This window comes from Pieris brassicae, chromosome 4, assembly GCF_905147105.1.
Source record: "Pieris brassicae chromosome 4, ilPieBrab1.1, whole genome shotgun sequence".
Classification (NCBI taxonomy): domain Eukaryota; kingdom Metazoa; phylum Arthropoda; class Insecta; order Lepidoptera; family Pieridae; genus Pieris; species Pieris brassicae.
In genome coordinates, this window is record NC_059668.1 from 7,214,069 (window position 1) to 7,226,950 (window position 12,882).

The following is a 12,882-nucleotide window of genomic DNA, read 5'->3' on the forward strand; positions in this document are numbered from 1 at the left end:
AAGACATGCCGGTTTTCTTATGATTTTTCTGTACCGTATGAGTCGTGACACAGTTTTTAATAATATTAATTTCTTGAAATATGTATTTATTGCAGGTTCGAATCCCAGCTCAATCACAGCAGCCACAGTAGTTGCCAGTATGTTAGTGCATACGTTATCTAAATACAGTGCCTTGAGTGATAAATAATCGACGTGGTCGATATATGGAGTGACGGTATTGTATAAAGTAAGTTAGGGTACCATAGTACAATAATAATCACCAGAAGCTGATTGCTCGAATACATTTTTATTATTGTACTATGGTTAGATAAAATATTCCATCCGATTGTGCATATCAATAATGAAATATACGAATCTTTTTTTATAAATTATTTATTAAAACAATATTTATAAAATTTGAGGGAATTAATTTGAATATTTATAGAAATATTCAATTAACAGTCATAGAGTATTATATTTTAATAATTTTCATTGTACATACAATATGTTAATTTTTCCAACATTATTGATATGCACACTTAAGTTGATTTTTATATTGTAATCGGTGTTTCTGATTTCAAAAAATATTAGCAAAAAAGGCTGTGAATGACTTAAATTGGTTTTTAACGCACTTAAACGCTAAATCTGGTATTTTTTTTTCAATTTTTGGCTTGGTACGCAGTATTAAAAAAGGAGTGTTTTTTCACATTAGAGTAGTCCAATTCACAGACGACATAAGTAACTTTATAAAAAATCATTGAATGCAGTAATACTGACTTTTATAAATAAAATAAAGTCTTCTCTCAGCTAAATATCATAACTCCTATATTTATGGTACGTTCCCTTGACGTCCCATAGTCTTGGGTCACCCTGTATTTCTTATTATTTTACTATTTTTTCAGTGACTTAAGGGCAAAAAAATATAGTCATTCCACCATCATATGATTATTTTGTATATGTATAAATAAAAAGATTACAGTTTGAAATATATTTTTTATAACACAACCCTCTGCAGTCTGTGGATTGGTGTTAATAAATAATGATAGAGATGTCAAGTTGGCAACGTCGACATATTTATATTGAATTTGACAACAAAAAAAATCCTCAATGGACTATCATGCCCTTATATGTCAAGTAACACGTTGTATATTTAATTATACAATTATTATTATGTGCAAGTGTATTTTAATTAATTATATTTATTTTTAATTAATTCTTGCCTTTGAGATCTGGAGATCATAATTAAGTTTAGGTTTTTGTTTCTATTTACGGATGGAATATGTAATATATTTAAATTATTATTATAGGAAGCACTGAATTTCAATGTTTTATAACACTTATTTAATATACATATGTTATGAAAATATAAATGTCAAAATTAAAATTTAATGTAATATAGTAATAACATAATATGAAATATATAAATATTATAACGTTTTGCAACGAATTTTGTTTGAGTCTTGAAATGTTTTAATGGCCTAGGATTTCCTTAATCTATATCTATAGGTAAGAGTAGATTAAATCTATTATTATTTCATTACGAACCTAAAAATCACTTAGTTTATGTAAGACTAGTTTACCAATCTTTGCATCATATAGCCAAATTTGGGAGCTGGTTTAGCTGACTTGTAAAAGTTATTTCTGATAAATCTGATTTTTTTATGCAAGTCTGATTTTAAAACTTACTTGACATAAATTACGTGGCGTGAGTATGACATACCGTGTTGGATTATCTGCAAGTCATTATTTTTATAGACAAATAAGCTTTATGCTTTAAAACATCAAAAAATTAGAGACATTCTCTGACTGTCGCCCCACCAGCACCCAGACTTATGGTATTTTAAGTTCCAGTTAGACTTTTCTATTTTTAAATAAAACCTTATTAAAAATTATTTTATCTTAGCATTATTTTCTATCCTTGTTAGGTTATGAAAATCGTATTTCTTTGTAAGTATCTGCAATGAAAATGGTAATAAATATAAAATTTAAGTCTCTAAAGAATAGCCTTAATAGCACTTTAATACAAATTGGTGAGTTCCTGTGTTTGCGTTGCCTGACTCATTTCTAAATGGATTTGGGAATAGCTTGCGAACATTTAATTTTTCCTGAAACTTTGCACCAGAAAATGTTTCTCGTATTACACGAAAAATTTTTAATTTCACGTGCGAAAACAAAAAATCACACGCTAGATGGAAATTTTAGAAGCGCGAATCCCCCAGAGTAAAGCCGCTAAAGATATTTTTTATGCATGAAGTTTAATGTAAAAATTAACGAAAACTTGAAAGCTTTAGTCCAAGTCAAAAGAATATAATTAGCTTAGTGGTCCATAGTAACTTGGGAAAATATAACATAATATTAATAAATAAAACTATTTCAAAACACTATAATATAAAGTCATTGAGGCAACGATCCATGTTTTTGAGATCTAAAACTTACTGGCCAAGAAATTAAGCAGCAGGTGATGATAAACTAATAAGCACTGAACCTACCATTAAAATGATACATTGGAATTGCATAAAGCTATCCATTTACTTATATACATTACAGTGGAGCTGCAACACTTTTTAAAAATACGAAAAACAGAACTTCTAAGAAGATTACCTGTATAAGCATCATTAATTCACTTCGAACTGTTTGAGCCAATCGCCTTTCCCAACTTAATCCGTTGGTGTGTTACGCTCAGTACGGAATGGCATATTAGTCTAATACCATTACTTTCAATTTGCCGTAAACGATAAACAAGGAGCATAAAACCTTTTCTTTTAATAAAGCGCTTTGTTCCAAGGAAATTAAGAGCTTTGTGGATGAAGCTTTAATGTACTCTGGTCATGTTTATCAAGTATACACTATGGTGATTGACACTTACACATAAACTAGAATATTTAACAGTGATAAATTGTTTTATCCAATCTATTTCGTTCTGTCAGTTAGACTCTCTAACTCGAGATCTTTAGTTAGTAATTGGGAGATCAATTGTTTTTGGATTACTTACAAGTATTATTGTCAGCCTTACAGCCGTATGAAGCAATTGATTACTTTATATTGTAGTAGAATGGAACTCTAGTTTCACATAGAACAGAGACACAATAGACATTTTGAGTCGACTGATTTACAATAAAAAATTGTTGCGAAAAAGTTTATTTCCTTACCAATCCCTTGAAAGGAATGTCAAGTTTATTGAACCTTATACAACTTTAATTTTTATTGCACTATGAAAAGATGTAAAACAGGGCGTACATAAACTAAGTGATATGTGCCAAATTCTTTTATTTCGTTTAGACTTAGTATAGGTAGTTTAATAAATTAATAAATGTTGTATAAATTCTATATTTTTCATTCGAATAGAACTGAGTGGCTTTTAGTGGTTAGTTTTATTATTAGTTGTTTTGAAATGTCTTTGGCCTCTTAAATGTAATCCAAGTATATGGTTTGTATGTAGAACAACAATGGAAAGGCTGTTAAAGAAATGTAGTGTATATTACATTGCAATCGCTGTCTTTTATTTAGACCTGTCTTTGCGAGATATAAGAATACATATGATCGAACTAACCGTGTACTACATAATTTCAATAATTTGTCTATAAAATACTTGTGGTTTTCCAAGGAGTAAATCTTCACAAAACATTATTAAACTGGGCTTGTGTCTTTGAATAAGGTCGATATATATATATATTTGAAATCGTTGGACATATATACTCCAAATATATGTCCAACGATGTTTAAAAAATATTGTTCGTGTTATAAAGATGTAATTAAATGCAACGCATTGTCAGTGTCTACTGTCTACGAGATACCAACATTTTCCGACAATTTAAAAGTCAACTTCTATTTATATACTATGGCAACTCAGTTCAATTTTATGTGTCCGATAATTTGTTGTGATTGTCCCTTTGGTGTTTATTGTCAATTCCTAGCACTATCAAATTACTCTGTGATACATGTATTCATTTATATGATGATAACGTTTGAGCGACTATTATTTGCTTGTATTCTCTACGAACAGAATATACATTATAGAAGATAAAAAGGAAAGAAGATATCGCAAGCGTGCATCAAGTGTAAAATGTACCGTACCGCGTAGTTAAATCATATATTTAACTTGTATGTGAAATTGAATAAGACTCGAAGCAGAAACAAAACTTTCCAAACGTATTTATGTATTTAATTACGAATGTTCCCAATACCATGCATTGAGTAATTTAGAATGAGTATTTTACATCAAAGCGAACATATTCGTATTAAAATATTAATTTCATTTATTAATGATTGAATAATGAGTTGAATTTGTTAATTGCATTAATAATTTATTGATATGTCGCTCACTGTTGTCATCATTGCTGTACTAATACGATGTATATTGTCATTGAATGTCGTCGTGGCGAATAAATGTAAATCATATTTTGTGGTTTTAATTATTATCCAAACCCCGGTTTAGTACTGAATAGATACGAGTTATAAACTCGTTCGTTAATGTTAGTTAACTGACTCGATGTAGTTAGCAAAGTTACCCTTGTAATAAATGTATAATTTCATCAAAATACGCTCAGCATATTGAGCAAGAAAGTTTAACATATAAATAAGTAAACATAATAATAGACAAACCATAAGTAAGAAGCTAAAACTGTTTTTTTTAAATAAAATAACATAATTAATTTACCTTTACTTAATATTATCCTATTTACAAAACATTTAACATATTATCTCTGACTATTTTTAACCTTTTTTTCCCTCAATAAGTTTTATAATTAGAACGTGATGTTTATAATACCATGCAAAAAACACAGTGTGATCTGAGAACTGAAGAAGTTCAGTTCATTATTCATTTTTAAACCACGTTTCTATGCCATTTTATATGTTGTTACTATAAATCCTTTTCGTTATTATTGTAATTAGTAGTCTTGTCCTATGATATTATTAAAAACTTGATTAAAATATATATAAAAATATGTACCGAAACTGGTTTTTGATAACCATTCCGTCCGTTCCATCATAGCTTTTTATACAAATTCTAAGGAAAATAATTGAAATAAAACAATGGCGCTTTCATCCGAGTTAACAATGCTAATGCCGTGAAAGGAAAAGTTGTAAAGAAATGAAAAAAGTTGTAAATTTTTCACTTTAATTTAAGATATTATTAATGGGTGTGGTTAAAAATTTTGTTACATTTTTTGTATACAAATATACAAAAGTACGATTAGGCCTGTGGTTAAACCTGTTATTTTATAAATTACTTTGTGTGTTCGAACCTTTGCGAAACCAATGGATTTTTATTCTTTTTCTTATTAACTTATGTACAAGTAATACTTGATAGAGTCCATATGTTTTAAAACCTAAACATATGCTGAAGAGCATAGACTCCATGTCTCATAGGAGATTATGAGATTTCATATACGTACATATATATGTATATACATATTATAAAGTTTACATGTATTATTTAAATAGTGGTTAATTAATCACCATTTATACTGGAGTTATTCAAGTCGAAATATGAGAAAGTAGTAGTAGGCCGTGGCTTCGCTGGTGCGTAAGTATATGTTTATAACAATGAAGTATATAATTATATCTAATTAGGTTATATAGTTTGATCAGTGTAAGAGGTGGAATTCACAAAATACCTTCTTAATTTTCTAACACCGTGTTAGTAAATTTCTCAGGATTATTCCATTGAAGGTAGATATTTATTGGAACATGATATCTCTGATCGTCTTCTTGTGATTTACAGTAAATTTCAACAAAAGTATTAAAACATATTGATGTTCATTAAATTATGTGTAATATTAAAGAAACTAATTTTACATATGAAAGTATTTAGTACATTCTACTTACATAATAATAATAATTAAAAATGGATAGCTAGAAAACTATAAAAAATTAAAATGGTCGTTATGGCAATGTGGCCTTTAAAATATATACTTTTGTGATATATCATAAATTAATTGGCCTGCCAGTAACTTACCTCCGTATTCATAAACTAAATTAGCAGCAATTTAAAAGCAATGTTCTGTTAAACGTAAATACAGTTTTGGCGAATAGAAGCAAAAGAGTAATAACAGTGATTGGGTTTGACTTTAGTGAGGTCACTAAAATCAACACATTTTAATAAACAAACTAATTAAATTCAATTTAAAAATGTTCTATTTATGTTGTCAGTCACTGAGCTTTTCTCTTGTAGTTTTAACGTCTTCAGTTGGCTAACACCACTTGGAAATTACGCAAAAGATAACGTTTTTTCCTCCGTTTTTTCCTTTTAGAAATATCTGATATACAAAGCCGTTAGTAAGTCTAGGCATATTGCGTGCTAATTATTTTTCAGTCCGAGTTTGTTGTGGTGTTGTAGACATATATTTTTTTACTTGCATTTAAGTTTGTACATCACGAGTCCATACCACTATTAATACTTTACGTACATACAACTTGTCTTTTGGCGTATTATGTAAATAGGCCAAAATGCAAGACAAGTAATCAAACATTACGGACATTATGTCTCGGTTGCAAGACATGTCATAACATCTGATCTTCGTAACTATGTGGTCGCGTGTTGGCCAAATGAAAGCTTCTATATACTTAAATCTATTAATCGTCTCATAATTGAGAGTACTGTTTTAGTGTGATTCAGTGTTAGCCTAGTGGCTTCAGCGTACAGCGTTCTAAGGTCGTGCGAATTTAACACTCGTATAGTGAAGGAAAATCTCGTGAGGAAACTGGCATGTATTAGAAGTCGAAGGCATGTGTCGATCTATGCATATAAAAAACGCGTCATTGATTGTGTTTTTTTGTGATTTTTGTTATTACTTTTGAAGTTTTCATTTCTGTTCTATCCTAACTTAGGGGGCTGTAAACCAGCGCCTCATCATCGGCCATTTGATGGGACAATATCTGAGTGCATCCCCCTCTCCAAGGGACGGCTAAACTTTAGTGTACATTACTTACATATATACTTTAATAGGTATATATTTTTATTTATGTTCCTATACTTATGTCCCTGTAGAATAAACAGATGCTTTGTCTAGAGTACATCAGATTAGATAACATATTTTAATAATAAAATCATAAATACGACATTTAATTTTAGCTTAGTAAATATTTAATGAGTGTGAGTGTTGGCCTAGTGGCTTCAACGTGCGACTTTCATCCCTGAGGTCGTAAGTTCAATCCCCGGCTGTGGAACAATGGATTTTCTTTCTATGTGCTCATTAATACTCGCTCGAACGGTGAAGGAAAACATAGTGAGGAAACCGGCTTGCCGTAGACCCAAAAAGTCGACGGCGTGCGTTAGGCACAGAAGGCTACCTACTTGCCTATTTGATTAACAAATGATCATGAAACAGACCTAAAAAGGTTGCAGCTCCATTGATTTATTTATTTATTCAAATATTTAATGAATATAATAAAATAAAATTATATTGCTAGGCATAAGTAAAATTTAAATAAACCTACATTTTTCGAAAATAGAAGTATATTCAAACTTCTGTACAAGACTTGTACGATAGTGGGACGATTCAGAATAGTGGAATCGGTATTGCATGAAATTTCATAAAGAATGTTCCAGACGAAAGCTATGCTATTCATATATTGTATTCAATATAATATTTTTTTATTAATTGATACTGGTTCGGATTGGTGGAGGGATTTTTCTCACTGTGTTCTAATGTTTTCGTTTAGTTTTTTGTAATAATTGTGCCGTTTTAACTCGTTACTGTCGTGAAGCCATTCAGGTACCAACCTCTTAGTGTTGGTGTTTTCTGTACTTTTATTTCATTTATATATTAAGCAATTATAAATCAAAATATTATATATATGGGCAGCGTATCCCTTGATATCTGGTATGTCTCATGCCCCATTAAAAATGTGTACTAAGAGACCTTTAAACAACAAAATTGAAAACGCTACATAAAAACAAGTGAAGGTTCTCATTCTTTTATACGTCCGTACGGCTCGCTTATTTTAATCCTGTGAATAGGCTCTTTTCTTCTCACTCTTTTAATTACTTTAATGAAAATGTTGATATTATATATTCCATTACAAACACGCTCAAGTTTCTATTTAGTTTTTCGTTTTTATTAATGCTGTTTTCCCATATTTTTATTTATTGTTTGTAATTTATGTTCTAATAATTGATGGAGATGGGTGTATATACTAATTTGTAATGTCATATTTTCTTATATTTTTTAGCATGTATGTTGTTTTAGATATAGTAAATAAATAATTGTGTTCTCTCTATTCTATACAATATATAACACGATAGTATGAATTCTAGTATAAAAAAGAAGCTTATACAACCATAGAACGTAACACTGTAAATCTATAAAACAGTGTGCACGGCGCTTAAACATTTGCAAGTACAAAAGTTGGTGCATTGCATGCATGAGTAACGTCACGGGCACAAAGCGTGTTTATTTCAATTCATAACTTACATTATCCTTTGGTAATAGGTTTTTGTACGCCCTCGTATTAATAAGTCAATTTTTTTAACTAATTTTATTATTAAACATATTTAACACTGACGCGTGGTTGTTAAAAACGTAATATTTAAATAATAAAAAAAACATTTATTAAAATGAACATGGAATATACTTCGTCTTCATATATAGCAGTTGACATTTCTAAAATATTTAATATAACGTAATTATAAATAACTATGTATAATTACATTATGTATTACATGTAAATACCACGAGCAATTGTACCTATAAGAATAGCTAGAATATGCAAGTATTTCCTTTAATATTGACTTTGTTTCATTTTGGGTTAGAAACACTTAGGCCATGGGATTCTAGGGCCCAGCTAATTAAAGATTTAGTAGATGCTTGATAGATATAACTAGTGGCCCCAGAGTGGTTTCCTCACTCAATAAGTATCGCACTTTAGTGAGAAAATCCTGCTAACATTACAATCAGAACCAGTATAGTACTACACAAATAAATTTGTGTGTTCTATTAATTTCATAACGAATATTTTCTCTTTCCTTTAACACATTGGGTATGTGTTTTTTATAGATAGTATTTAGAACGGATTTATATATCTCAATATGGTATAAAAGTTTCACTAGTCATAAAAACGTTAACAAACGGGCTCTCCATATTGGTTTGCAATAAAACAGGCTGCCGGTGAATCTACATACATTTTTAAGTTTATGGCGAACTGGCTAAGATGCTAACGGCACGTCTTGTACATACGACATGGGATTATTCTCAATAAACGAGTTATGTTAGACGACTGCAATAGCTAGTATCTAATAGTGAAAAAAACTTAATACATTGTTTACATAACTCGACGTTTCGAGTGCTTTAACATGTACTTAAAAATATATGGTATTGTAATTCACGTTCCTATCCTTAATTTGATTTAAACTTACTATAGATAATATTGTTAACAAGCTGCCCCGGCGAACTTTGTTTCACCTTTATATGTTTTTTTTCCTAAGCCTACCTTTTTAGTAGCTGGAAATATGCTATGCTACACGATAGAGACGGCTTTTAGGGTTATCCGTAAAACCATTCTCAGAGTTCAAGGAATAAATAAAAAAATACTGGGTATAATCCAGGCATCTTCCAGTTTTACGCTTAATATATTTTGCGATACATTTAACTTATATATATTATACTTATATATAAGTCTGTTTTAGGATACAATAACATTCCTCTAACCTGTGACGTAAGTCAGAATAATCCGCTAACATAAATATAAAATGACAGACCGCAAGTCGGTCGCGGGGTGAAGCGAGTTGGCACGTTTTCGATTCTATTTAAAATCGCTGAATTGTTAATAAACGGATCCTTCAGAATACAGATATCTGAATTGGAATTCGTTAAATTATTTACAATATGACCGTGCTGGGTGTTTGAATTTTGCAACAATTTGTGATGGATCTGGCAGTGGCGTAAAATTTTAACAAATTAATGACTCTTTTTAATATCACTGGTGTTAATTTGATCGTAGTGTGAGCCTTCTTCAATCTTTTATAGTATTTCTCGATATTAAATAATTGTTCAACCCAAGATACTGCTTTATAATAACAGTAAAGTAAAGTAAAGTTAGTTGGGGTTAAACGGAAAAATTAATTGAAAATATATTATTTATTACAGACGATTTAGGTTAAAGTATATTACTATAATGACTAATCAATGAACGTGGAAAGTTGGAGCGTTGTATTACACGTCGCCTCCAGTACCTTATATTAAATTTATTTTTCAATAAATTATTCGTTGATTAAATTTCAAACTAGTCACTAGCTCTCTCATATTCTACTACTCGAGTTTTTCTACTCAAGACTGTAATACGAGATCCTTTAAACGATGTTTTATTTGAAACCAAAGCATTTGAAGATGCACTGAGTGCCTGCACTTAACGGCTTTTCGATCTATGAACGGTACTTTCGACATGACTGAAATTTCAGTATTTCGTCTTATAAACTTTAAAGATGTATATGAAAAGCGCGTTACTTTACTCACGTTTTGCTTATGATAAAGGAAGAAAACTGCAGTGTATTACAATTGCCACTTAGGCCTCGACCAAGATCGTATTATTATTGACAGTCGATTAGTAACTACAATATTTCAATTAAAAAAAACAGATTTGAGAATAAAACATTAAACTAACTGACAGAACAAACGTCCTTATAAACGAACTATAGATAAAACAAGGGGCAAATGGGCAGAAGGCTTACCTGATGGTTAGTGTTGCCCGTGGACACTCTTTCAATGCCTTTATTCTTTAATGTTGTTTATGTTGAGTATTCGTCAGATACGAGTGCAATATGTTGAAGACATCAGCTCTTAAAACATGAATAATGTTTTATTTGAAAAAAATGGTTGATACATAGCTAGATATTAAAAAACATATTAGGTTACACGTTCTCACGTTAGATATATCAAATAACGATTTGCTCACATTATATATAGAAATGCAGAGAATCACAGGCACATGTTAAAAACTGACGGCCCACCGCAGATAAACTACTACTAGTGTAGCTTAGTAGTATTAGTAGTAGAGGTGGAAATGAAATAAAAATCTTTGTGACACCTGGTTAAAAAAGTATATAATAAAGTATTTAATTTTGTATACTACCGAATGATTTATTGTTTATAAAATAGACAAACGTACAGGAAGCTCACCACAAATAATATCCAGTGAACTCTGTATATAATATTTGAATTTACATATACGTATTGGATTTGGATTAAGTTGAAATAGTTCTTATAAAGTCTGGATACCGATAGATTTGCTGCCCTAATTACCGTAGAAATATCATTAACATTATATTTGACGTATTGTTTTATCATTGTTTATTACACAAAGTTATAGATTCTCCGTCTTAGTGAACATTTGATATGATAAAAGCGATTTGTGTACGGAGACCATAACACGGGTGAAGCCACAATGCATTGGATATTCAACACCTTGTCTTTGATGTGAGGTGAATTAATAGCCAGCTCTGTTAATTACGAGATGTTCACTAATACCAGAGTATATTAGATTATGAATAAATTTAATTAAATTAAGACGCTTGGTCAATAATAAATCACTAGAGCACGACATAGCTATATGGAAATGTAGTTACGTTTTTAAATTTAAGTTTTAAAGTGTTTTAAAGGTAAGCTATAACTTTTTTGTGTTATAATTTTTAACCTGTGTTGTCTATATGCAACTTTTGAGGCATTTGTAGCAGTAAGAAACATGGTGTAATAGTTGCAGCTATTTACAAACATTTTTTTAAATAAATTAGGTTTTTGCCAGTTCTTCTCGTCCGTTCTATATGTTTTTGAATAATGTTTTTTTTTTGCGTCCGCCAGTTTTCTTTCTTCTTTTTAAATTATATTTTATTTTTTCTTGTTTTATAATAATTATAGATTTTTTCCTGAGTTGAACCTTGAATTGTCATAATGGAGTTTATGAATACTTAACTATCGTTAAGTTTGTGATAACTCCTTTAAGGATCTGCGCCCGTGTTCTCTAACTTCAAAGAGGTATCACCGTAGCAGACGTTTTGTCCGCAAGTTCGATGTAGTTCACTCACCAACAATATCCGTAGCGCTTAAGGCGCAACCATGGGGACAAAAATTCATTATTGACAACGGGATCACTACTGTATATATCGGAAGTTACGGAGTAAGAACCTAAATCCAAAAAAATCCACTTCCAAGTTTCGATTATTTCGACATATCTAAGAGGACAGATTGGTGCCCAATTGGGCAAGGAGACACGAAAAAATAAGAATTTTCTAGGTATATATAATAAGAAGGTATTGAGCAGTGTGGGCCTAGTGGCCTCAGCGTGCGACTCTCATTCCTGAGGTCGTAGGTTCGATCCCCGGCTGTGCACCAATGGATTTTCTTTCTATGTGCGCATCTAACATTAGCTCGAACGGTGAAGGAAAATATCGTGAGGAAACCAGCTTGCCTTAGGCCCAAAAAGTCGACGGTGTGTGTCACAGAAGGCTGATCACCTACTTGCTATTCAATTCACAAACGTTCATGAAACAGATACAGAAATCTGCGGCCCAGGCCTAAAAGGTTATAGCGCCACTGATTTATTTTATATATAATAAGAAGGTAGATAGTTACGATAATATTAAGTGGCGATAACAGCTTCAGCTGTTACTGCAGTGAGTGAGGTACTAAAGACGCCAAACGTCAGTTTTACAATTTCAAAAATGCTTTTAAGATAAAGTTATTTTTAAACTCATTGTATGAACGAATAATGGATTTTACAAAATTTTATTTAAGTATTATTATTACAGTACACGCATCCATTTACCGGAATTTCACAACAAAACCATGTAGACAATGTATGCCTTTGTATTATGATGGTCGGCTAAATGGAAAATTGAGTCCCAGCATATCCTCATTCAACTGATACACAATACAGTACATCTGCGGCACAATGTGATAGATACGGCAT

The 12,882-nt window shown here is 30.8% G+C and overlaps 1 protein-coding gene across 1 annotated transcript in view; it reads left to right on the plus strand.

Annotated features, from left to right (window-relative positions):
* The window catches only part of LOC123708840, a 37,379-nt gene extending 33,013 nt beyond the window's left edge, over window positions 1-4,366 (plus strand). Inside the window, exon 6 of the mRNA XM_045659765.1 lies at window positions 96-4,366. Coding sequence (XP_045515721.1) covers window positions 96-187 — 92 coding nt within the window. The 3' untranslated portion in view covers window positions 188-4,366. The remainder of the gene's footprint in view (window positions 1-95) is intronic.
* The last annotated feature ends 8,516 nt before the right edge of the window (window positions 4,367-12,882 follow it).